General features: G+C 40.1%; 1 protein-coding gene across 2 annotated transcripts in view; it reads right to left on the bottom strand.

Annotated features, from left to right (window-relative positions):
- The window catches only part of MAP3K13 (mitogen-activated protein kinase kinase kinase 13), a 252,423-nt gene that overhangs the window by 96,410 nt on the left and 128,513 nt on the right, over window positions 1-27,500 (bottom strand). For both annotated transcript variants that reach the window (XM_053698740.1, XM_053698741.1), the window contains one exon: window positions 383-935. In XM_053698740.1, the coding sequence (XP_053554715.1) occupies window positions 383-842 (460 nt within the window). In that variant the 5' untranslated portion in view covers window positions 843-935. The remainder of the gene's footprint in view (window positions 1-382; window positions 936-27,500) is intronic.

Here is a 27,500-nt window from a genome sequence, read left to right as displayed (position 1 = left end):
GAAATGCTACCGAGGCAGAGGAGTAAAATAAAATACCGCAAACATATAAATATCAGTTGTAGTATGTGCAGTGGGATAGAGTTCCTAGTTGTTCATTGTAATTTATTTTACAAATAGTGGCTAATAGGTCAAATTTGGGAGGGAAGGCATTCACCCTTCTCCAACACATCTAGACACCCATATACACACCCTATAAAATATTTTGGAGGATCATTACATTTTCAAAATAAGTTTTTGCCCTGGGCTGTAAAAGTCAATTTCTATAGTGTGTATGTAACCCATTTTTATGGACAAAAACACGTTTTAAATGAGGGAAACGTTGAAACTTCCATTTGATCTTTAACCTATCTTGCAAGGACTGTGTGAGACAATTGCTTCTCACCTTGCTGTTGTAGCTTATAGTCTGTAGAATAGGCCTTTCCAATAATATTCCACACAGGCCTTAAGCATCCAAACAGCCCTTCTAAAAACCCATTGTTTCCACTCCCTGAGCGGCTGAAATGTATCCGAATGTCCTCTGGACCACTGTTGCTGCCACCATCTCCAGAATGGCTGCTGCCTGGAGCTGCATTGTTCTCCCCCTCATCCTGGTCCCTCAGCTGCAGGACACTGTTCTCAAACTGTTCTCGGCAGTCTTCACTAACAGACGTCAGAACGGCCGCTGTGACAGGACTGTTGGCAATCTCTGATGTGTCACATCTATCCAGCATCTCTTGAGATTGGTGGTTGCCTGTTGTAGCATGATCACCAAATGCAACCATATAGTCTTTTTCCTCCCGTATGGTGTCAGCAATGAGATTAGGAGATGATGACCAAGTCAGGGGCTCGTGTGGACTAGCCATGGTACCATTGGGGGGCACGGGGTGGCAAACCCCAGGTCACTAGCACTCACTGTAATTCCTTCAACTGTGTCCTGGGCTGTAGGACACCTGGACCTGAGGGAAAACATAGATATGTACAATTAATTGTGAATCTTGGAAAACTGTGTGTATAAAATCTTTATAGTAAACATCATATAACAAAAAAAACAACAGAAGAATGGAAAACTTTTCTCTGTATTGAACATTATTAAAGGGACAGATATTCAGTACAGTTTGAAATCAAATTTGAATGAAAAAAGTATTTGTGTTTATTATGTTTTTATGTTTTGTTTTTTTAACTCTTAGGATGACAGCTCCAAAACACACCTAGGTACCGATTTGAGAGCAGTACCTAAGTGTGTCAGGAGACTACTGACTTGTATGTCACGTTATAGGGACATAAAGCATAGTATTCTGGGCTTGTAAAAGCATTGCAAGGTTTTAAAGGCATTTAAAAACAACCATTTTCCTAGCCAAATTTTGATATTTTGAGAAGAGACGAAGGATACCCTTGTATGTCCCTTTAAAAGGAATGTAAATCTGACCATAGCATGCTCGGCTTGTTAGGTATTCTATTTGAGCACGTGCTGATCTCAAGGGAATGCTTATCTGATAGTTACTCCGAAGCTGCATCCGCAGTTTGATAACTGGAGCCTAAGAAAGCAAGGGAACAGGAACATTGAGCCAGTGTAGATGAGCTGCACATGTGCAGATTGTCTTTCTAATGGGTGCACTAATTAGCTGCAATGTATCATCACACTACAGAAAAGGGATAGGAAGGGGGACTAATGATGGAAGGATTATTAAGTTAAATATTAAAATATTTACTTCAATTTTACATAATTTATTTTTTGTGATATAGATGGATATGGCACAGAGATTAAAGATGGAGATTTTCACAAACTTAATTTACCATCACTTTAAGCATTTATATAGCAAAATGCATTTAAAAGCCTGATGGAGCAATCTAGGCCCATCAAACTATTGGCTTTTGTGTCCCTGTAAGCAATCTATTGCAACAAATCTGAATACAAAATAAAAATATTATAGGCAATTTAAATTAGTAGCAAAAAGCTAATTTATGTAAGAACTTACTTGATAAATTCATTTCTTTCATATTGGCAAGAGTCCATGAGCTAGTGACGTATGGGATATACAATCCTACCAGGAGGGGCAACGTTTCCCAAACCTCCAAATGCCTATAAATACACCCCTCACCACACCCACAATTCAGTTTAACGATAAGCCAAGTAGTGGGGTGATAAAGAAAGGAGTAAAAAGCATCAACAAAGGAATTTGGAAATAATTGTGCTTTATACAAAAAATCATAACCACCATAAAAATGGTGGGTCTTATGAACTCTTGCCAAGATGAAAGAAATTAATTTATCAGGTAAGTTCTTACATAAATTAGGTTTTCTTTCATGTAATTGTCAAGAGTCCATGAGCTAGTGACATATGGGATAGTAATACCCAAGATGTGGAACTCCACAGAAGAGTCACTAGAGAGGGAGGGATAAAATAATAACATCCATTTTCCGCTGAAAAAAATAAATCCACATCCCAAAATATAAGTTTATTCTCATAATGAAAAGAAAAAACTTAAACATAAGCAGATGAATGAAACTGAAACAGCTGCCTGAAAAACTTTTCTACCAAAAACTGCTTCCGAAGAAGCAAATACATAAAAACGGTAGAATTTAGTAAATGTATGCAAAGAAGACCAAGTTGCTGCTTTGCAAATCTGATCAACTGAAGCTTCATTCTTAAAAGCCCACAAAGTGGAGACTGATCTAGAAGAATAAGCTGTAATTATCTGAGGCGGGGCCTGACCCGACTCCAAATAAGCCTGATGAATCAAAAGCTTTAACCAAGATGCCAAGGAAATGGCATAAGCCTTCTGACTTTTCCTAGAACCAGAAAATATAACAAATAGACTAGAAGTCTTCCTGAAATCTTTAGTAGCTTCAACATAATATTTCAAAGCTCTTACCACATCCAAAGAATGTAAGGATCTCTCCAAAGAATTCTTAGGATTAGGACACAAAGAAGGGACAACAATTTCTCTATTAATGTTGCTAGAATTCACAACCTTAGGTAGAAATTTAAATGAAGTCTGCAAAACTGCCTTATCCTGATGAAAAATCAGAAAAGGAGATTCACAAGAAAGAGCAGATAATTCAGAAACTATTCTAGCAGAAGAGATGGCCAAAAGGAACAACACTTTCCAAGAAAGTAGTTTAATGTCCAAAGAACGCATAGGCTCAAACGGAGGAGCCTGTAAAGCCTTCAAAACCAAATTAAGACTCCAAGATTGATTTAATGACAGGCTTGATACGGACCAAAGCCTGTACAAAACAGTGAATATCAGGAAGCTTAGCAATCTTTCTGTGAAATAAAACAGAAAGAGCAGAGATTTGTTCCTTCAAGGAACTTGCAGACAAACCCTTATCGAAACCATCCTGAAGAAACTGTAAAATTCTAGAAATTCTCAAAGAATGCTAGGAGAATTTATGAGAAGAACACCATGAAATATAAGTCTTCCAAACTCGATAATAAATCTTCCTAGAAACAGATTTACGAGCCTGTAACATAGTATTAATCACTGAGTCAGAGAAACCTCTATGACTAAGCACTAGGCATTCAACTTCCATACCTTCAAATTTAATAATTTGAGATCCTGATGGAAAAACGGACCTTGAGACAGAAGGTCTGGCCTTAATGGAAGTGGCCAGGGTTGGCAACTGGACATCCAAACATCCGCATACCAAAACCTGTGAGGCCATGCTGGAGCTACCAGTAACACAAAAAATTGTTCCATGATGATCTTGATATCACTCTTGGAAGAAGAACCAGAGGCGGGAAGATATAAGCAGGTTGGTAACACCAAGGAACTGCTAACGCGTCCACCACCTCCACCTGAGGATCCCTGGACCTGGACAGGTACCTGGGTAGTTTCCTGTTTAGATGGGAAGCCATCAGATCTATTTCTGGAAGACCCCACATCTGAACAATCTGAGAAAACATATCTGGATGGACCGACCACTCCCCCGGATGTAGAGTCTGACGGCTGAAATAATCCGCTTCCCAATTGTTTATACCTGGGATATGAACCGCAGAAATTAGACAGGAACTGGATTCCGTATCCAATATACTTCTTTCATAGCTTGGAGACTGAGTCCCACCCTGATGATTGACATATGCCACAGTTGTAATATTGTCTGTCTGAAAACAAATGAACGGTTCTCTCTTCAACAGAGGCCAAACTTGAAGAGCCCTGAAAATAGCACGGAGTTCTAAAATATTGATTCGTAACCTCGCCTCTTGAGAATTCCAAACCCCTTGTGCTGTCAGACAGCTCTCCAACCTGAAAGACTTGCATCTGTTGTGATCACAGTCCAGGTTGGACGAACAAAAGAGGCTCCTTGAACAATACAATGGTGATCTAACCACCAAGTCAGAGAGAGTCGAACATTGGGATTTAAGGATATTAATTGTGATATCTTTGTATAATCCCTGCACCTTTATATTCACAGGTATATCATGTACATTAGATGTTGAAGAAACAACAGGCATTGTACTATTACTGATGGACACATTATCTGCATGTAAAAGCTTATCATGACAACTATTACATACCACAGCTCGAGATATAATCTTCACAAATTTACAACAAATGCACTTATCACCAAAAGAAAACGGCACAGGTATAAAACTTAGGAATTTACTTTATTACTTCTTTTTAAAACATAGCTTATTGTTAAAAACACAGCACATATCTGATAGACATGTCTAACATGTTTCGGCTTTAGTTAGCCTTAATCATAGACTCTACTTGTCATAACCAATTGGTGTCTTTTATTTCACTCCCTTTGTGTTGATTGGTTGTCTGTGTTAAATATTCCTAATTCCTTTTCCCTATTTGTCAGAGGAAACTGGTTGCTTAATGGTGCTCACCTAAAAGATATTTCATTGAATAAACTGATTGATACACTGTTTAGTAATGTTAGATAGGAAAACATATATTTACAATTTCTTTGAAATATTTCCCAATACTTCTAACTGGTTAACAATATTTTTAAAAATGCATTAGTTGCTTATGTTTTGCAATTCCCATTGCTACCTTTGGCTTTCTATCTTCCTACTCTAATTAAATGTATTTCCATAACTTGACATAACTCAATGTGGTATATGTTTCTATGTATATATACACATATATTCCCCATTGTTATTATTTTGGTTGTGGAGTTGTGAAACAGAATTGCTGGTCAAGTATCAAGAGTGGGGGCACCTTCTAATCCCTCCTAGTTGTTGTCAGTGATGTTTATTATAATGTTACCCTTGATATAATGCTTTTATCTATTTATTGGCGTAACTTAGGGGTAGTTTGGAAGATTCAAATTGAACACTGTACCCTTGTTTATATATTGGATTCTCAATTATTTATTGCCAGTGATTAATGAGATCAGTCTCAATATTAAGGCCTTTCGGCATTTGTGTGTTCAATTTGAAGATCCAAAAAGCCTCCTCCTTGTATAACTCCTTTACTCTACTGCCTCCTCTAGGTTTATTTTTGATAATATCTATAATCATCCAGGTAAATGTTTTGACACTACCTCCATGCTCATAGATAAAGTGCTTAAATGCCCCTGTTGCTAGGAGAATTTATGAGAAGAACACCATGAAATATAAGTCTTCCAAACTCGATAATAAATCTTCCTAGAAACAGATTTACGAGCCTGTAACATAGTATTAATCACTGAGTCAGAGAAACCTCTATGACTAAGCACTAGGCATTCAACTTCCATACCTTCAAATTTAATAATTTGAGATCCTGATGGAAAAACGGACCTTGAGACAGAAGGTCTGGCCTTAATGGAAGTGGCCAGGGTTGTCAACTGGACATCCAAACATCCGCATACCAAAACCTGTGAGGCCATGCTGGAGCTACCAGCAACACAAAAAATTGTTCCATGATGATCTTGATATCACTCTTGGAAGAAGAACCAGAGGCGGGAAGATATAAGCAGGTTGGTAACACCAAGGAACTGCTAACGCGTCCACCACCTCCACCTGAGGATCCCTGGACCTGGACAGGTACCTGGGTAGTTTCCTGTTTAGATGGGAAGCCATCAGATCTATTTCTGGAAGACCCCACATCTGAACAATCTGAGAAAACATATCTGGATGGACCGACCACTCCCCCGGATGTAGAGTCTGACGGCTGAAATAATCCGCTTCCCAATTGTTTATACCTGGGATATGAACCGCAGAAATTAGACAGGAACTGGATTCCGTATCCAATATACTTCTTTCATAGCTTGGAGACTGAGTCCCATCCTGATGATTGACATATGCCACAGTTGTAATATTGTCTGTCTGAAAACAAATGAACGGTTCTCTCTTCAACAGAGGCCAAACTTGAAGAGCCCTGAAAATAGCACGGAGTTCTAAAATATTGATTCGTAACCTCGCCTCTTGAGAATTCCAAACCCCTTGTGCTGTCAGACAGCTCTCCAACCTGAAAGACTTGCATCTGTTGTGATCACAGTCCAGGTTGGACGAACAAAAGAGGCTCCTTGAACAATACAATGGTGATCTAACCACCAAGTCAGAGAGAGTCGAACATTGGGATTTAAGGATATTAATTGTGATATCTTTGTATAATCCCTGCACCTTTATATTCACAGGTATATCATGTACATTAGATGTTGAAGAAACAACAGGCATTGTACTATTACTGATGGACACATTATCTGCATGTAAAAGCTTATCATGACAACTATTACATACCACAGCTCGAGATATAATCTTCACAAATTTACAACAAATGCACTTATCACCAAAAGAAAACGGCACAGGTATAAAACTTAGGAATTTACTTTATTACTTCTTTTTAAAACATAGCTTATTGTTAAAAACACAGCACATATCTGATAGACATGTCTAACATGTTTCGGCTTTAGTTAGCCTTAATCATAGACTCTACTTGTCATAACCAATTGGTGTCTTTTATTTCACTCCCTTTGTGTTGATTGGTTGTCTGTGTTAAATATTCCTAATTCCTTTTCCCTATTTGTCAGAGGAAACTGGTTGCTTAATGGTGCTCACCTAAAAGATATTTCATTGAATAAACTGATTGATACACTGTTTAGTAATGTTAGATAGGAAAACATATATTTACAATTTCTTTGAAATATTTCCCAATACTTCTAACTGGTTAACAATATTTTTAAAAATGCATTAGTTGCTTATGTTTTGCAATTCCCATTGCTACCTTTGGCTTTCTATCTTCCTACTCTCATTAAATGTATTTCCATAACTTGACATAACTCAATGTGGTATATGTTTCTATGTATATATACACATATATTCCCCATTGTTATTATTTTGGTTGTGGAGTTGTGAAACAGAATTGCTGGTCAAGTATCAAGAGTGGGGGCACCTTCTAATCCCTCCTAGTTGTTGTCAGTGATGTTTATTATAATGTTACCCTTGATATAATGCTTTTATCTATTTATTGGCGTAACTTAGGGGTAGTTTGGAAGATTCAAATTGAACACTGTACCCTTGTTTATATATTGGATTCTCAATTATTTATTGCCAGTGATTAATGAGATCAGTCTCAATATTAAGGCCTTTCGGCATTTGTGTGTTCAATTTGAAGATCCAAAAAGCCTCCTCCTTGTATAACTCCTTTACTCTACTGCCTCCTCTAGGTTTATTTTTGATAATATCTATAATCATCCAGGTAAATGTTTTGACACTACCTCCATGCTCATAGATAAAGTGCTTAGATGCCCCTGTTGCTAGGAGAATTTATGAGAAGAACACCATGAAATATAAGTCTTCCAAACTCGATAATAAATCTTCCTAGAAACAGATTTACGAGCCTGTAACATAGTATTAATCACTGAGTCAGAGAACCTCTATGACTAAGCACTAGGCGTTCAACTTCCATACCTTCAAATTTAATGATTTGAGATCCTGATGGAAAAACGGACCTTGAGACAGAAGGTCTGGCCTTAATGGAAGTGGCCAGGGTTGGCAACTGGACATCCAAACATCCGCATACCAAAACCTGTGAGGCCATGCTGGAGCTACCAGCAACACAAAAAATTGTTCCATGATGATCTTGATATCACTCTTGGAAGAAGAACCAGAGGCGGGAAGATATAAGCAGGTTGGTAACACCAAGGAACTGCTAACGCGTCCACCACCTCCGCCTGAGGATCCCTGGACCTGGACAGGTACCTGGGTAGTTTCCTGTTTAGATGGGAAGCCATCAGATCTATTTCTGGAAGACCCCACATCTGAACAATCTGAGAAAACATATCTGGATGGACCGACCACTCCCCCGGATGTAGAGTCTGACAGCTGAAATAATCCGCTTCCCAATTGTTTATACCTGGGATATGAACCGCAGAAATTAGACAGGAACTGGATTCCGCCCAAGCAAGTATCCAATATACTTCTTTCATAGCTTGGAGACTGAGTCCCACCCTGATGATTAACATATGCCACAGTTGTAATATTGTCTGTCTGAAAGACTTGCATCTGTTGTGATCACAGTCCAGGTTGGACGAACAAAAGAGGCTCCTTGAACAATACAATGGTGATCTAATCACCAAGTCAGAGAGAGTCGAACATTGGGATTTAAGGATATTAATTGTGATATCTTTGTATAATCCCTGCACCTTTATATTCACAGGTATATCATGTACATTAGATGTTGAAGAAACAACAGGCATTGTACTATTACTGATGGACACATTATCTGCATGTAAAAGCTTATCATGACAACTATTACATACCACAGCTGGAGATATAATCTTCACAAATTTACAACAAATGCACTTAGCTTTGGTAGAACTGTTATCAGGCAGCAGGGTTCAAAAAGTGGTTTCTGAGACAGGATCAGATTGAGACATCTTGCAAATGTAAGAGAAAAAACAACATATAAAGCAAAATTATCAATTTCCTTATATGACAGTTTCAGGAATGGGAAAAAAATGCAAACAGCATAGCCCTCCGATATAGAAAAAGGCAAGAGGCATATAGGAATTTGCATCATCGAATTCTCGCACCAAAAATGAAGCAATAAACTTTGGCATTTTGCGCCCTTACGAGCCTAATTTTGCCCGTAAAATTTAATGAAAAAGCAGTCAATTGAAAAAAAGACTAAACCCCGGGTAAGAAAAATATTTTCCTAAATATGTTTTTCTCCCAAATATAAAACTGATAGTCTGCAAAAGGAAATATACATAAACCTGACTCATGGCAAATATAAGTACAATACATATATGTTCATAACTTTATATTAATGCATAAAGTGCCAAACCATAGCTGAGAGTGTCTTAAGTAATGAAAAAATACTTACCGAAAGATACCCATCCACATATAGCAGATAGCAAAACCAGTACTGAAACAGTTATCAGTAGAGGTAATGGAATATGAGAGTATATTGTCGATCTGAATAAGGGAGGTAGGAGATTAATCTCTACGACCAATAACAGAGAACCTATGAAATAGATGTCCCGCGAGGAAAACCATTGCATTCAATAGGTGATACTCCCTTCACAACCCTCTGACATTCACTGTACTCTGAGAGGAATCAGGCTTCAAAATGCTGAGAAGCGCATATCAACATAGAAATCTTAGCACAAACTTACTTCACCACCTCCATAGGAGGCAAAGTTTGTAAAAATGAATTGTGGGTGTGGTGAGGGGTGTATTTTTAGGCATTTTGAGGTTTGGGAAACTTTGCCCCCTCCTGGTAGGATTGTATATCAAATACGTCACTAGCTCATGGACTCTTGCCAATTACATGAAAGAAACAAAATTTATGCTTCCCTGATAAATTTATTTCTTTCCAGGCATGGAGAGTCCACAAACAATTCCAATTACTAGTGGAATATTCACTCCTGGCAAGCAGGAGGAGGCAAAGAGCACCCCAGCAGAACAGTTAGGTGTCACTTCCCTTACCCATAACCCCCAGTCATTCGACTAAAGGGAACGGAAAAAGAAGATAACACAAGGGTATAGAGGTGCCTGAGGTTTATACAAAAAAACTGTTGTCTGAATTTAAACAAGGGTGGGTCGTGGACTCTCCATGCCTGGAAATAAATACATTTATAATGTAAGCATAAATTTTGTTTTCTTTCCTATGGCATGGAGAGTTCATGAATCATTCCAATTACTAGTGGGAACCAATACCCAAGCTAGAGAATGAAGGGAGGGAGAACAAGACAGGCAGATCTAAACCAAAGGCACCACTGCTTGAAGAACTTTTCTCCCAAAATAAGCCTCAGCCGAGGCAAAAGTATCATATTTGTAGAATTTGGAAAAGTTTTGTATATGGAGGACCATGTGGCCACCTTGCAAATTTGCTCCACCGAAGCTTCATTTTTGAAAGCCAAGGAAGACGAAACAGCCCTAGTGGAATAAGCCGTAATCCTCTCAGGAGGTTGTTGTCCAGCTGTCTCATAAGCTAAACAGATAACATTTCCCAACCAAAAAGAAATAGTGGAATAAGTGGCCTTCTGACCCCTTCGCTTACCAGAGAAAACAATGAACAGAGCCGAAGTCTGCCGAAAAACCTTAGTTGCTTAAAGGTAGAATTTCAGAGCACGCACAACATCCAAGTTATGCAAAAGATGTTCCTTCTGAGAAGAAGGATTGGGACAAAAAGAAGGAACAACGATTTCCTGATTAATATTACAATCCTACACTACCTTAGGGAGAAGCCCCTGCTTAGTATGGAGAACCACCTCATCTCAGCATGAAAAAAGATAAGGGGAATTACACTGCAAAGCCAAAAGTTCGGAAACTCTGCGAGCAGGAGAGATAGCAACAAGAAACAAAACCTTCCAAGAAAGTAATTTAATATCAACAGAATGCATCGGCTCAAACTGAGCCTGCTGCAAAACCTTAAGAACAAGATTAAGGCTCGATGGAGGAGCAACAGGTTTAAACACAGGCCTAATTCTAACCAGGGCCTGAACAAAAGACTGAACAACTGGCAGATCCGGCAGACGTTTGTGCAAAAGAACAGACCATGCAGAAATCTGACCCTTCAGAGTACTGACTGACAAACCCTTCTTCAGGCTCTCCTGAAGAAAAGCCAAAGTTTGAGGAACCCTTACTCTGTTCCAAGAGAAACCCTTTGAATCACACCAATAAAAGGTATTTACGCCATACCCTATGGTAAATTCTTCGAGTAACAGGCTTACAACCCTGAAGCATTGTATCTATGACCTTCTCAGAGAAGCCACGTCTAGCCAATACTAAGCCTTCAATCTCCAAGCAGTGAGCTTCAGAAAATCTAGATTGTGATGAAAGAAAGAACCATGAAATAGAAGGTCCTTCCCCAAAGGTAACCTCCAAGGTGGAAGAGATGACATCATCACCAGATCCATGAACCAGATCCTGCGAGGCCATGCAGGAGCTATTAGAATCACAGACTCTCTTTCCTGCTTGATACGAGCAATTACTCGTTGAAGGAGAGCAAACGGAGGAAACAGGTATGCTAGATTGAAGTTCCAATGAACCGTCAGAGCGTCTTTCAGAACAGCTTGAGGATCTCTTGACCTTGAGCCGTATTTGGAAGCTTGGTGTTTTGACGAGACGCCATCAGATACAACTCCGGAACCCCCCACCTGAGGGTTATCATCGTGAAAACATGTGGGTGGATAGCCCACTCTCCGGGATGAAAAGTATGTCTGCTCAGAAAATCTGCTTCCCAGTTGTCCACCCCTGAGATGTGAATGGCAGATAGATGACAACCGTGAGACTCTGCCCACTGGAGAATGCGAGACACCTCCTTCATTGCTAAGGAACTCTGAGTTCCTCCCTGGTGGTTGATGTAGGCCACCGAGGTGATGTTGTCCAACTGAAATCTGATAAATCGGACCAAATCTAGTTGAGGCCAAGCTATCAAAGCATTGAAGATTGCTCTCAACTCCAAGATGTTTATTGGAAGAGAAAACTCCTCTGGAGTCCACAAGCCCTGTACCTTTAAGGAGCCCCAAACTGCTCCCCAGCCCAAAAGGATGGCATCGGTGGTCACAATAACCCAGGACGGCCTCAGGAAGCATGTGCCCCGAGACAGATGATCCTGAGAAATCCACCACAAGAGAGATATTTTTGTCAGGGAGTCCAGATTTATCCTCTGCGAGAGATCTGAGTGGTCCCCGTTCTATTGACCGAGTATGCATAGTTGCAGAGGCCTCAGATGAAACCGAGCAAAAGGAATGATGTCCATGGCAGAAACCATCAGACCAATCACCTCCATGCATTGAGCCACTGATGGATGAACAGCAGACTGGAGAGAAAGGCAAGAGGCATGAATCTTGGATTTTATGACGTCTACCAGAAAAATTTTCATAGACAGGGAATCTAGAATTGTTCCTAAGAAACACACCCTTGTATTTAGTACAAGGGAACTCTTTCCCAGATTCACTTTCCACCGTGGGAACGTAGAATAGACAACAACATCTCTGTATGAGATCTTGCTAGATGAAAAGATGGAGCTTGAACTAGGATGTCGTCCAGATAAGGCACCACAGCAATGCCCTGAGACCTGCCCACTTATCAAGACCAAAAGGAAAGGCAACAAACTGGAAATGTTTGTCCAGAAAGGCAAACCTCAGATACTGGTAATGATCCCTGTGAATGGGAACATGAAGATAAGCATTCTTCAGATCTATGGTCGTCATGAACTAGAGGAAGAATGGAACGAATGGTTTCCATTTTGAAGGACGGATCCCTGAGGAATTTGTTGAGAGTCTAAGTCTAGAATGGGACGGAAAGTGTCCTCCTTTTTGGGAACTACAAATAGATTTGAATAGAATCCTAGACCCTGTTCTGCTAGAGGAACTGGAACAGACACTCCCAGGGAAGACAGGTCCTTTACGCAGTTTAAGAAGGCCTCTCTCTTTATCTGGTCCGCAGATAACCGTGACAGGTGGAATCTGCCCCTGGGAGGATGAGATTTGAATCCTATTCTGTAACCGTGGGACACTACGTCTACGGCCCAAGGATCTGGGATATTGCGTATCCAAGCCTGCTGAAATAAAGAGAGCCTGCCCCCTACTTGATCCAAGACAGGATCAGGAACGGTACCATAATGCTGATTTAGAATCAGCGGAAGGCTTTTTGGTTTGCTTTCCTTTATTCCATGGTTGACCGGACCTCCAAGAGGACTTGGATTGTTTCGACTTAGAGGAGGAAGACTTTTGTCCCTTAAAGTTACGAAAGACCTTAAGGTCTATTCTTTTTATCCTGAGGTAGGAAAGAGCCCTTTCCACCTGTAATATCGTAAATTATTTCAGCCAGACCTGGACCAAACAGGGTCTTGCCCTTATAAGGCAAAGATAGAAGCTTGGACTTGGATATGACATCTGCAGACCAAGATTTTAACCACATAGCTCTACGAGCTAAAACAGTGAAACCAGAAATATTAGCTCCCAGTCTAAGAACCTGAATGTTGGCATCACAAATAAAAGTATTGGCTAGTTTGAGAGCCTTGATCTTGTCTTGGATCTCCTCTATAGTAGTCTCTTCCGATATTAAATTAGACAAGTCATCGCACCAATAAGATGCTGCATCCGCAACTGTAGCAATACTAGCAACAGGCTGCCACTACAATCCCTGATGAATGTACATTTTCTTCAAGAAGGCCTCAAGCTTCTTATCCATGGGATCCTTGAAAGAACAACTATCTTCAATAGGAATAGTAGTTCTCTTAGGAAGAGTAGCGATAGCTCTCTCTACCTTGGGAACTGTGCACCACGAGTCACGTATAGATTCAGCTACAAGGACATCTTTTTAAAAACAGTAGACGGGGAAAAAGAAATCCCTGGTTTATTCCATTCCTGAGTTATGATATCTGCCATATGGTCTGGAACTGGAAACACTTCCACAGATCAGGGTTCATCATATACCCTTTTAAGCTTACTAGACCTCTTTGGATTCTCCACTAGAGACGAGTCGGATTCTTCCAAAGTAGCAAGAACCTCCTTTAAAAGTACACAGAGGTGTTCTAACTTAAATCTAAAATTAATCTCCTCTGAATCTGCAGAATTGGTCACTACACTATCAGAATCTGACAATTCTCCCTCAGAAGTCACTGAGGCATCATCTTCAGAGAGTTGAGACATACTGACTAATGCAGCCTTAGTGGAGTCAGAACCCTTATTAATACTAACATTTTTAGATTTCCTCTTGCGCTTACCAGCAACCGGAAAGGCTGATAAAGCCTCTGAAACAGCAGATGTTATCTGCACAGCAAAATCCCCTGGTAAATAAATACCCCCAGGAGGAGGTTGAGAGGAACTGCAGGGTACTTCATGTGAAACCGTATCGGACGTTTGAGGAGAAACTTGAGGCATGGCATGGACAACATTATTCTGAGAGACAGACTCAGGAGGAGAAATCTTGTCTTTAAAAGGTTAAGTCTTTTCCAAGCATGTGGAACAAAATTGCACAGGAGGCACTATCTGAGCCTCCAAACAAAAAAATCATTTTACCAAATTAGCAGCTATATTTTGCTCTGGGTCCATAACAGTAAGAGTTAATTTCCACAGAAATTGACTAAAATGCAGCAAGAGGACAGTATGTAATATATCCCACAGATACTTTGCAACAGAGTAAAACAAAAGCTACCTCTATAACCTCAGACTGACTGAGGTAACTCACCAACCTGGACCAGGAGCCCACTAGTAACCGGAGATGAAAGGAAAATGGTTGAGAGACGGTACGATCTGTCTACCACCCTAAACAAAGCTGATATAACTCAAATAACAGCTCCCCAGCAGCATGCCACTCAAGCCGCTATGAAAACGAAGCCGGATGAACGGAGGGTCACATGAGCGCAAAAGAAACCAACTGCGCCACAGAATACAAAGCACGCGAATGTCAGTACTTTGGAAACTAACAAACAGTTTACCTAACAGGCACCTAAATTAATACAAAACCCTTATATGTATAGGCTCTGTGACTCTAAATAAAACTAGCCACACGTACTCCACATATACACATTCTCCCTGAAGTGTCCAGCTCAAGTCAGCCTCAAAAACCATAGGGCTAAACATTAAGCCCTTATGTTCACAAATAAAGTTCCACTTGGAAATGCCTGCCTAGAAATGCTGTCCAATATAAATAATATAAATTACCTATATACAGGAATAACAAATGTCCCATAAGATGATCCACAGAGGATTAACCTCTAGACTGCTGCCCCCAAGACCTAGAAGGCAAGAGCACTTACCTGTGGATCCGGCTTCAGGGCAGGAGCAGCTTCTTAGGTGTGACTGACTAACAAACATCTGTCAGGAACCTGTAGAAAAAGAAAAAACAGAGTAACCAACTCTGGTTTTCTATCAAAGGGGTAGCATAGGTGTTAGAAATAAAGCAAGGACCACCTGCCGCCTTCTAACTGCTAAAAGCCACCATTACTCTTACTAAAGAGATTGACATTGACACAGCATAGCCCCTAATCCTTGCTTGCAGGGAACAGTACCCATTAAAGGATTAAAATCTTCAGACACCTTTTTCGCCATCCTCCCGTGATCAAGGCAAAGAGAATAACTGGGGGTTATGGGTAAGGGAAGTGACACTTAACAGTTCTGCTGGGGTGCTCTTTGCCTCCTCCTGCTGGCCAGGACTGAATATCCCTCTAGTAATTGAAATGATTCGTTGACTCTCCATGCCATAGGAAAGACATTTTGAGGAGACCAAGGATATGCTTCTTGAAAAGCCTGGAAGTATCCATGTTAATGGTTTGCTTTGCTGCAGCCAATCAGAGGTTGTTCTCAAGCAAAATCTGAGACTCATTGTAGCATTTCCTAATACACAGACAATCTCAAGATAACTGCAGTATACCCTCCAGGTTTTGCCTTTGTGGAAATGAGGACAACTGCATGTTTTAGTAAATTATAGTTACGTTGTATTTAATCTCAATTTGTATATGTAATAGCCATCAATGAAACAACACATCTGATAGCAATATTGCATAGTAAGGAAAACATAAGCCATAAATAATTTAGTCAATTAAAAAACAAGAGTATTTTATGGCAGTGCCAGGGGCGTGTACTTCAGAATAAGAGAGTTGCCCCTGTCTTGCAGAAAACTCACATTTAATTATCTACAATGTACTCCGTCGGAATTAACAGAGCGTGACAATGCCACTGCAGAAGCTGTGGTGACAGCTGACTACCACAGCCTTTCCTTGGGTGGAATAAAACCATTCAGCTTGAAGTTTATTAGTGATGTCCTCCACTAGACAGCCCTGCTTCCAGGAAACAAGGAGCACGCTAACTGCTAACAGATAAGTTGTTCTATGCGATTTGTGTTTGCAAATTATGTTCAAAATCCAAATTGAGAGAAGGTTAAAAGGGACATGAAACCCAAAAATTTTATTTAATGATTTAGACAGAGCATACGATTTTAAACAACTTTCCAATTTACTTCTATTATTAAATTTGCTTCCTTCTCTTGTTATCCTATGATGAAAGTTTTATCTAGAAAAGCTCAGGAGCAGCAAAAGAACCTAGGTTTTAGCTGCTGATTGGTGGCTGCATATATATACCGTTTGTCATTGGCTCACCCATATGTTCAGTTAGAAACCAGTAGTGCATTGCTGCTCCTTCAACAAATGATACAAAGAGAATGAAGCAAATTTTATAATAGAAGTCAATTGTAAAGTTGTTTAACCCTTTGAGTGCTAAGCACTTTCTCACCTGGATGCTAAGATTTTTTTAAGGTTTTTGGATTACCTTTCCAATGGTGGGTCTTGGGGGTCTGTAGCTGCTTAGATGTCTGAGATATAGGCTTCTAAGCAGCATGCCCACTGCTCCTATACTTAACATTGTTAAGTATAAATAAAGTTGCACGGTGACGTCATCACGTTATTGCGCGGTGACGTCATCACGTTATTGCGCGGTGACATCATCACGTTATTGCGCGGTGACGTCACCACGCAAAACGGGAAGCCCCGGCAATGCCTGTCACTCTACAGGCACGATCGCCGGGGTAGGAGCGAGTGAGAGCCCCCAGATCTCCCTCAAAATGGGAGAGTGCTAGTGACGGCTCTGAGCCGTCATTAGCACCGGAGTGGGAAACTCTGTGACGGCTCAGAGCTGTCATTAGCACTCAAAGGATTAAAAGTTGTATGTTCTACCTAAATCATGAATGAGAAATTTTGGGTTTCATGTCCCTTTAACTGCACCTTTTGCGTAGTAAAGAGCAGCAAAAATGAATTACTAACATAAAATAGGCTGGAAACTTAAAAATGCCAATATTTAAAAACCTTAAAACAGAGTCGTACAACACATGGTGAAATAAACTGGTCTAACACTTATAATCTACAAATAATCTTCACAAAACCTCTCCAAACTTCAAGTCTATTAAAAAGGAAAGTACTTTATTAATGGGTAAATAAAATATAGCATTATTTTGAGTCAAAAAGAGCATTCTCACCCTAAAATAGCCTCTCAAGTAATGGTACTCTATTAGCTAATCATCTGTGCAATAATAAAGTATTGTGTCTTCTAACAGACTTGCCAGGTGAATGGACTATATGTACCTTGTCCCATGAAGAGCAGATTTAGCACAGGACAAAGGGTGTGTTTGTATATATAGGGGAGTTGGTGTTTACAATAGCAAAGCTTTAGCACAGGATTCTGGTAATACAGTGCTACAGTGCATTTACTGATTAAAGAGACATTTAACACTTTGAGATAGTAATATAAAATGATAAATTGTACATATAAAAAAAAGCAATTTACTTTCATTATTTTGTCCCCTTTTTCCTGTAATTCTATTCTAAAATTGTGAGCTTTTCAGTTCCTGCTAGAAATAGAAGTGCAGAACACTGTTATATTCCGCACAGCCATTGGCTGCACACTCTAGCAACCTATTTATAACTGTCCCTAATTGGCCACAGCAGAGAAGGTAACCTAAGTTACAACATGGCAGCCTCCCATTGTTTTATAGACACTAAAACTTTACAAATATTTTGTCACTATTTAAACAACTGATGAAACTATAAAAAAAATGCATCTACAGGTTATTCTCAGACTAATCTTTCCTTTGAATGTATCATTCTATCTAGTGTTTATTTAGTGTTTAATGTCCCTTTAAAGCTAATTTCAGAGACACCATACTGAAGACAAACCATAATACTGAAAAGAAAATAAAGGATCTCAAACTCTGTGCATCATAGATCAAGCAATAAGAAATGTAGAAATTATAACTGGACCTATGTGACTAAAATGAGCAACCAAAGAAGAGTAAACACTAAACATATTTTATAAGCATAGTGTTAAGGTTATTCCCACCTCCCTCTAGTCATTGTTGCCACCATGTTGAAGTTTTCAATACGTTCCAGTGTTGACATTTTTGCATTTGTGCAGTAACTCTTCCTCAGATACCTGCAATGTAACCTAGGTTCCAAAATGGCAGCAAGCATAATTAGAGGCAGGTGCATGAAATATATGTTATGCATTCATTTAGGAAAATTAAGAGTATCTTAGATGAATGCCGATAAAAATAAAAAATATTATCATATATTGCTGTGCTGTTTTTTATTAACTGAAGTAACTGGGTTAGTTTGTAACCATTAAAACATATAAATGCCTCATTACTGCAGTTAAAGGGACAGTCTACACCAGAATTTTTATTGTTTTACAAGATAGATAATCCCTTTATTACCCATTCCCCAGTTTTGCATAACCAACACAGTTATATTAATATACTTTTAACCTCTGTGATTATCTTGTATCTAAGCCTCTGCAAACTGCCCCTTTATTTCAGTTCTTTTGACAGACTTACAGTTTAGCCAATCACTGCCTGCTCCCAGATAACTTCACGTGCACGAGCACAGTGTTATCTATATGAAATACATGAACTAACACCCTCTATTGGTGAAAAACTGTTCAAATGCATTCTGAAAAGAGGTGGCCTTCAAGGTCTAAAAAATTAGCATATGAGAACAAAGCAAAATTGGTGATAAAAGTAAATTGGAAAATTGTTTAAAATTACATGCTCTATCTGAATCATGAAAGTTTATTTTGGCCTAGAATGTCCCTTTAAAGGGACAGTATACACTCATTTTCATATAACTGCATGTAATAGACACTACTATAAAGAATAATATGCACAGATACTGATATAAAAATCCAGTATAAAACTGTTTAAAAACTTACTTAGAAGCTGTCAGTTTGGCTCTGTTGAAAAGGTAGCTGGAAAGCCCACTGCAAGTGACAAATAAGACACTCCCCCCCTCCCCCTTCTTTTGCATATGAAAAGACCCTTTACACAAACAGGAGCAAGCTGGAGTAGGTAGTCGAGCGTATTCACATAAAACTTTGGGGCTTGGTTAGGAGTCTGAAAATCAGAGCAATGTTATTTAAAAATAAGCAAAACTATACATTAATTTAAAAAAAAAAACTTTATGGGCTATATAAATAGATTATCTACAAAACATTTATGCAAAGAAAAAATGAGTGTATAATGTCCCTTTAAGTACTGTTTCTCATATACACACAGAAGAGTTATGCATATTTTAGACTGAACTTTTTAAAATTAGTAAAAAATATTTAAAAGATTTACAGCTAAACCATGTTAATTTGTGCAGGGTTTAAGAACAAACGTGCAGTTCAAATCATTTACAGATAGTTTGCTTGTAAACACTCATAGGGGTAGATTTATTAAATTGATGGTACATTTTTACTGATTAAACATTATAATATTAATACTCGACCATTATTAACCTAAATCGCCACATTTATTTTTTTATTAGGTTATTCCAATATGTAATAAAATTATAATTTACTTCCAGAGCGTTACCGCTCCTTGCTCCTCCCCCGGCCTTACTTCCTGTTAATATTATCATCCCGACAAGAGAGCTGTACCTCCCCTCTCCACGTCAGAGCACTGGCGTTTCTGCGATATAGCAATATCAGGCAAGGAAAAAAGTGCTAGCGGATGCGCATATCTCTTGAAGGGCATTTTGTTTGTAGGAGTGTTGTCGACTGGCCTGCCCTGTTATTGGTTTTAAAAAAAAAAAAAAAGGGACAGGAGAAAATCAATGGCGGCCGATGCACGGGAGGAGAACGGCAGTTATAATTTCTAAATGCCCCCTACTCACTGGCGGCCAATCGGCCGCTAGCAGGGGCTGTCAATCATCCCAATAGGACAAGGTGGCAGACAAGTTAAGGAGCAGCATTCTGTTCTTTGTATATATATATATATATATATATATATCCTCCTTGCGAATCTGCACTCATAATTTCAATGCGTCTTTAACCAGGGTGCAAACTCAAAATATCAATAGAAGTTCATAAGCAGGGACTGCTTAAAGCGTTATTTATTTTGTGGTAACTTTTCGGGGTTCGCAGACCCCTTCCTCAGACCAGACAGTGTAAATATGGTGTCAGTGCAACTTAAATATGCTAAGTCCCACCCCCAATTAATTCAAAAATTGTGCCAAAACTATCACCATTGCAACCCAACACCAACTGTTGCCTGGTTACCAGTGTACATAAATAAAAACATGTGTATTTCTAAACATACAGTGCTATGTGCATATATCAAAATATAAATTATATTCAACATTTCATTAACAGCAATTGTCATTACCAAATGTCACCTATGATTATGATTATTAAGTTTGTGTGTCAATATTTATCAGTGTTAATATAAAGCAGGTTATAGTGGGATTAGCAAATTCAAAACATATGATAATGTTTCGCAAGATCTAACATGAAACTACCGGACAGTAACCTAGACAGTATAGTAAAGATCCACAAATTAAGTAAAAAAAAAAAACTGGCTTATGCACAATCATATTAACCTTATTTGGCCTCATCCAAACATACTGATATACAATGTGTTAATAAGGCATCTAGTGCTTACCCCATAAAAATATTAGAGAGATGTAGCTGTTTCGTGTGAGTCCATGGGTCAAGCGTAGGTGATTAACGGTAGGCAACATATCGCTATTAGTCCTACAATTCACTGTCAGACCTGTGAGCCTGTTACGTTGTGTATTCAGGTTGTGCAGCTGTGAAGAATGTGTGCCGTTTTGGCCCGTCCCTTTCAGTACAATACACATGGCTAATTAGCATATTTCTGACGTGTGAGTGAAAGGCTGGTTTCATTAGTTATATGAAATGATAGAGAAGCCTACTTGCATTTACCTATGGATAACATGGACATAGACAGCGAATATATCCTGAGATTGAGGTGACTTACTAAAGGGTGATGGATGTACCATAGACTAAATAAAACCAGGAATATCTTCATAGATATTGCTATAGATGTGCATTGGATAGGACTTGACCTTGGACTAGGCTTGCTACCTTGATTGCCATTTGTTAAACATTTGACCAATGATTATATAAATGAGGTCTGTTGTGAGGCCCTATGGGACCTGACACAAGGTATCAACCATATATCTGAAGTACTTTCCTCATGGATCTCTGATTGCCAGTTGATCTGACCAAGGATTATACCATATTAGGTCTGATATAACCCTTAGTAGAGGATCTGGCACATTGACACAATCAATGATATAATGTAACTGATGTATTTTATGTATGTGTTTATCTACCTATGTTGAGATTACATACAGATAGCTCATACCCATGCACAACTGTAATCCATCTAGTGTCTCTTTAAGCCCTTTTAAGACATCAAACTCAGTTTAAGACATACAGGAATGGGGATATTATTATGGCATTTAACATATTTTGACATATATCCAAATCGGTGATATTTGACATATAACATAAATTATGCTTACTTGATAATTTAATTTCCATCTGTATGGGAAGAGTCCACAGCTGCATTCCTTACTTGTGGGAAATACTGAACCTGGCCACCAGGAGGAGGCAAAGACACCCCAGCCAAAGTCTTAAATACCTCCCCCACTTCCTCATAACCCCAGTTATTCTGCAGAGAAAACAAGGAACAGTAGGAGAAATATCAGGGTGAAAAAGGTGCCAGAAGAAAAAATGTCAAATTTAGGGTCGCCCATCAGAGAACACGGGCGGGAGCTGTAAACTCTTCCCATACAGATAGAAATAAAAGTATCAGGTAAGCATAATTTATGTTTTCCATCTTAATATGGGAAGAGTCCACAGCTGCATTCCTTACTTGTGGGAAACATATACCCAAGCTCTAGAGTACACAAAATGCTAATGGGAGGGAAAAAAAGAGAGGCGGACCCTAATCTGAGGGCACCACAGCCTGCACAGTCTCCCAAAGGCTGCTTCAGCAGAAGCAAAAACATCAAACTTGTAAAATTTTGGAAAAAGTATGTAAGGAGAACTAGATAGCCGCCTTACAAATCTGATCCATAGAGGCCTCATTTTTGAAGGCCCAAGAGGAAAACACAGCTCCCATAGAATGATCCGTAATCCTCAGAGGAGGCTTATGTTCCGCCGTCTCTATGCTAAACGGATGACACTCCTCAGACAAAAAGATAAGGAAGTCGAAGAGGCCCTCTGACCCCTACGCTTCCCGGAAAAGAGAATAAACCAAGAAAGAGGTTTGTCTAAATTCCTTTGTGGCCCGAAGATAGAACTTAAAGGCACAAACCACATCCAGAATACGTTGTAAACGTTCCTTCGACGAAGAAGGATTAGTACATAAGAAAGGAACCACAATCTTTTGATTGATGTTGCGAATTGGCACAACCTTAGGAAGAAAACCTAACTTGGTACATAAAACAGCCTTATCGGCATGAAAAGCCAGATAAGGAGGAACGCATTGCAAGGCAGCAATCACAGATACTCTGCGCGCAGAAGCAATAGCCAGTAGAAAAGGAACCTTCCAAGACAACAATTTAATGTCTACTTCATGCATAAGCTCCAATGGAGCCCGTTGCAAAACCTTAAGGACAAGATTTAAACTCAAAGGAGGAGTCTTAGATCTAAACACAGGTCTGATCCCAGCAGAGCCTTAACAAATGGCTGCACATCTGGAAGCTCTGCAAACCTCTTGTGCAGTAACACAGACAGGGCTGAAAACTGTCCCTTCAGGGGACTTGCAGAAAAGACCTTCTCCAGTTCATCTTTGAGAACAGAATAAGTAGGTCCTCCACACCTTATAATAGATGCCACGAGCAACCAGCTTATGAGCTTGAATGAGAGTAAAAATAACTCTCTCAGAAAACCCTCTCTTGGCTAGGACTAAGCGTTCAATCTTGACGCAGTCAGCCTCAGAGAATCTAGACATTGATGAACAAAGAGACCTTGGTTAGTAGATCCCTGCGACAAGGTAACTTCCACATAGGAGATGATGACATCCCCACTAGATCCGCAAACCATTTCCTTTGCGGCCAAGATGGAGCAGTCAGTATCACCGACGCCTGCTTGACTCGAGCCACTACACTAGGAAGTAGTGGTAACGGTCGGAAAGGATAAATTAAATTGAACCTCCAAGGCACCGCTAATGCATCTGTTAGCTCCGCATGAGGATCCCTGTACCTCGACTCCTATCTGGGTAGCTTGGTATTGAGATGTTATAAGCTCTTCCTCTTGCAAATCTCTACAAACACTCGGGATGAAGAGACCATTCTCCAGGATGAAAGGATTGTCTGCTGAAAAAAATCCGCTTTCCAGTTGTCCACACCCTGAATGTGGATCTCTGACAGCAAACAAATGCGGGTCTCCCCCACACCAGAATCTGAGATACTTCCCTCAAAACAAGGGAGCTTCTCGTTCCCCCCCTGATGGTTGATATAAGCCACCGAGGATATATTGTTTGATTTGAATCTGATTAACTGGGACAAACCCAGCAGAAACCAAGTCTTCAGAGCATTGTATATTGTCCGAAGATCCAAGCGAGATCAGGAACTTTACCTCCTGAGACCAGATGCCCTGTGCCTTCCTGGCACCCCAAATGGCTCCCCATCCTGACAGACTTGCAACCGTAGTCACAATCACCCAGGATGGTCTTGAGACGGACGTCCCTCAGGACAAGTAATCCAGACAAAACCACCAAGAGAGCGATCCTCCCAATTGGTTGTCCAGAGAAATCTGTTGAGACAGATTTGAATGATCGCCGTTCCACTAGTTCAACATGCGCAGTTGCAACAGTCTGAGGTGAAACCTGGCAAAGGAAATTATGTCCAAGCTGGACACCATGAAACCAATCACCTCCATACACCGAGTCTCAGATGGCCTTAAGAAGATCTAGAGGGCAAGACATGTTGAAGCTAGCTTGCAACATCTCTAAACAGGAAGTGCTGGTCCAGGAATGCAAACCTTAGGAACTGGAAGTGGTCCTTAAGGATTGGTACGAGAAGGGAGCATCCTTCAGATCTATCATGGTCTTAGGGACCATGAAAATGTTTGAATAGTATCCCAAACCTCTCACTGCGATAGGCACCGGGACAATAACTCCTAGAGAACAGATCCCGTACACACGCCAGAAAGGCTTCCCTCCTTTCTGCTCAGGAAGACAGGAGGAATCTGCCCTTGGGAGGCTGAGACTTAAAACCTATCTTGTAATCCTGAGCTATGACCTCCAGGACCTATGGATCCTGCACGTCCCTGAACCAAGCGACTGAAAAGAGCAACATACTGCCCCCTACACAATCCAGAAGAGGACCGGGGACCGCCCATTCATTCCGACGTAGACTCGGCGGGATTCTTGCTATGCTTGGTTTTATTCCAGGACTGAGCCGGCTTCCAAGAGCTCTTGGTTTGCTCCGGCTTAGCAGAGGACTGCTGACATGGGCTTTATAAGAATGAAAATCAATGAAAATCGTCCCTTAGATTAGCTCATATACTCTTGTGGTAGGAGGGCACCCTTGCCCCCTGTGACCATGGAGATAATTGAGTCCAGGCCTGGACCAGACAAAATCATTCCCTTAAAGGGAAGAAAGAAGTCTAGACTTAGAAGTCATATCCGCAAACCATGACTTCAGCTAGAGCCCGACGGGCCTGAACAGAAAAAGCTGAAGCCATAGCATTCAAGCAAATAAACTGCCTAATAGCAGCACAGATAAAAGAATTAACAACCCTCAAGGCCATAAATCTTTTCTGAGTAACGTCGACGGGATCCTCCACCCGATCAAATCCTACAAGGAGTCACACCAGAAGGTAGTTTCTCAAGTAACCGCGGCAACAGCCGCCACCGGTTGAAACAAATATCCTGTATGTTGAAACATCTTTCTTAACAGAGTTCCCATCTTTTATCCATGGGTTTTTCAAATGAAGAACTATCCTCAAGCAGAATAGTAGTACGTTTAGAAAGGGTGAAGATAACGCCATCCCATTTAGGGGCGGAACCTCACAACTCCATTGAGAGTCCAGGACCGTGGACAATTTGTTAAAGGGAGAAGAGGGGGAAAAGGAATCTAATCCTGTCCAATTCATTCTTAATAATGTTCGCCATCTAACAGGAGCAGGGAAGGATAAGATACCACCCTGTCCTCAAACTCTATCCAATTTAGGAATTAAAGGTTTATCAGACAATTTAGCCTCTGGAACCTCTGAATTCGCCAAAAACTTCCTTTAGAAGAAAGCGCAAATTCCTAAACTAAAGTCTGGTTCCTCCGCAGCCAGAGGTTTAGAGGCAGCAGACTCCGACCCAGAATTTTCATACCGTGAAGTCTCAGAAAGAACTTCATACTCGGATAACCCTCAGTTAAATCCAATAAATTATCTGATGTACTCTGGGAAGGAGTGCAAAATGTAACCTTTCGCTTAGCAGGGTGAGGTAAAGCATTAAACACCACCGTCTGAACTTTGCAGTAACGTCTGGTGAAAAAAGGCCCCCTCCAGGTGGAGGATCAGCAATGCTACGGGAAAACTGCATGAGTAGAGATATAAGAATGTAGGGTACGCACCTCACTGGACGACAACTCCTCAGAGGTGGACGGCTCCATGGTATCAAACATGTTTGATATCACATTATCAAGGCATATGGAACATAATTGAGAGGGTGGAACTAAGGCCTCCTCACCATATAAACAGGAATTACTCATAAGGAATAGAGGGAGTGCCTTTTAAAGTAACAGAATTCTCCATCACTAGTGCAATAACCGGAGAACTAGAGAAATAAAACATCTTATTTTATTTTAATAAAACGGCATCCTTATACCCCAATGGCTGGGGCACTCACCACCTTCTATGACCCAGACAGTACAGAGATTTATGACTCCTCTCCGATAGACACCCGGTCAGGGAAAAGGGAATGAATCACATAGTGCACAATGCAGGACTGTCCCCAATATGAGAAAGTGCGCCAAGCTTGTAAGCTGCATGGCTCTCAAAGTGAAAGTGAAACCTGTATATTCCATAACAGCCTATATGAGCCCATAACATCTCACACATAAAAGCAGCATAAAATCAAATAAACATATAAGATTATTCCCCCCTGTTCAATAATCCCCCTAAGGAGATATTAACCCTTGATTCTATACAGATAAAAGGAGACACACTGTAACCCTGTCTTCTTGCTTTATTATACATGTATAAAATATGAAACAATCTTACCAGAATCTACGCTGTGGAATAGGAACATGGCCCTTCAAGTGTGACATATAGTAACATCGCTTGTGACATGGACTTGAGCAGGCAGCAAAACTCGTCGGGATGGTTTTGCAGAATGACTCTCCCTGCATCTCCGGACTCTAACTTTCATACATGCTCTCACTGAGAGGCTGACAGGACTACTTAAAATTCGAGCCCCATCTCGTAGAGTACTACCCTCCATTAGAGACTACTCCGAAATCTTCTAACACTTCTCTGCCAACCTCCTGTGACGAAAGACAAAGAATGACTGGGGTTATGAGGAGGTGGGGGAAGTATTTAAGCCTTTGGCTGGAGTGTCTTTGCCTCCTCCTGTTGGCCAGGTTCAGTATTTCCCACAAGTAAAGAATGCAGCTGTGGACTCTTCCCATATTAAGATGGAAATAACATTTTTACTTGGGATCAACTATTAACTAACTCCAAGTTATACCCCTCCTTGACCTCTCATATATGTAGATTATGACCAAGCATATAGGAAAATGCAAGTAGGCTCTCTGTCGATTCATATAACTAACAAAACCAGCCTTTGACTCACACGGCAGAAATATGCTAATTAGCCATGTGTATTGTACTGAGAGGGGCGGGCCAAAACAGTGAATCTTAGGACTAATAGCGAATTGTTGCCTACCGTTAATCACCTACGCTTGACCCATGGACTCACACGAAACCACTACATCTCTCTAATATTTATATGGGGTAAGCGCTAGATGCCTTATTAAAACATTGTATATCAGTATGTTTGGAAGAAGGCAAATAAGGTTAATATGATTGTGCAGAAGCCGGGGTTTTTTTGTACTTAATTTGTGGATCTTTACTATACTGTCTAGGTTACTGTCCGGTAGTTTCATGTTAGATCTTGCTAAACATTATCATATGTTTTGAATTTGCTAATCCCACCTGCTTTGTATGAACACTGATAAATATTGACACACGATGTTAATAATCATAATAATAGGTGACATTTGGTAATGACAATTACTGTTAATGAAATGTTGAATATAATTTATATTTTGATATATGCACACAGTACTGTATGTATAGGAATACACGTTTTTATTTATGTACACTGGTAACCAGGCAACAGTTTTTGGGTT

Source organism: Bombina bombina, chromosome 1, assembly GCF_027579735.1.
Source record: "Bombina bombina isolate aBomBom1 chromosome 1, aBomBom1.pri, whole genome shotgun sequence".
NCBI lineage: Eukaryota > Metazoa > Chordata > Amphibia > Anura > Bombinatoridae > Bombina > Bombina bombina.
The sequence above is the reverse complement of the archived record's forward strand: the minus strand, read 5'-3'. Positions and strand labels throughout refer to the sequence as shown.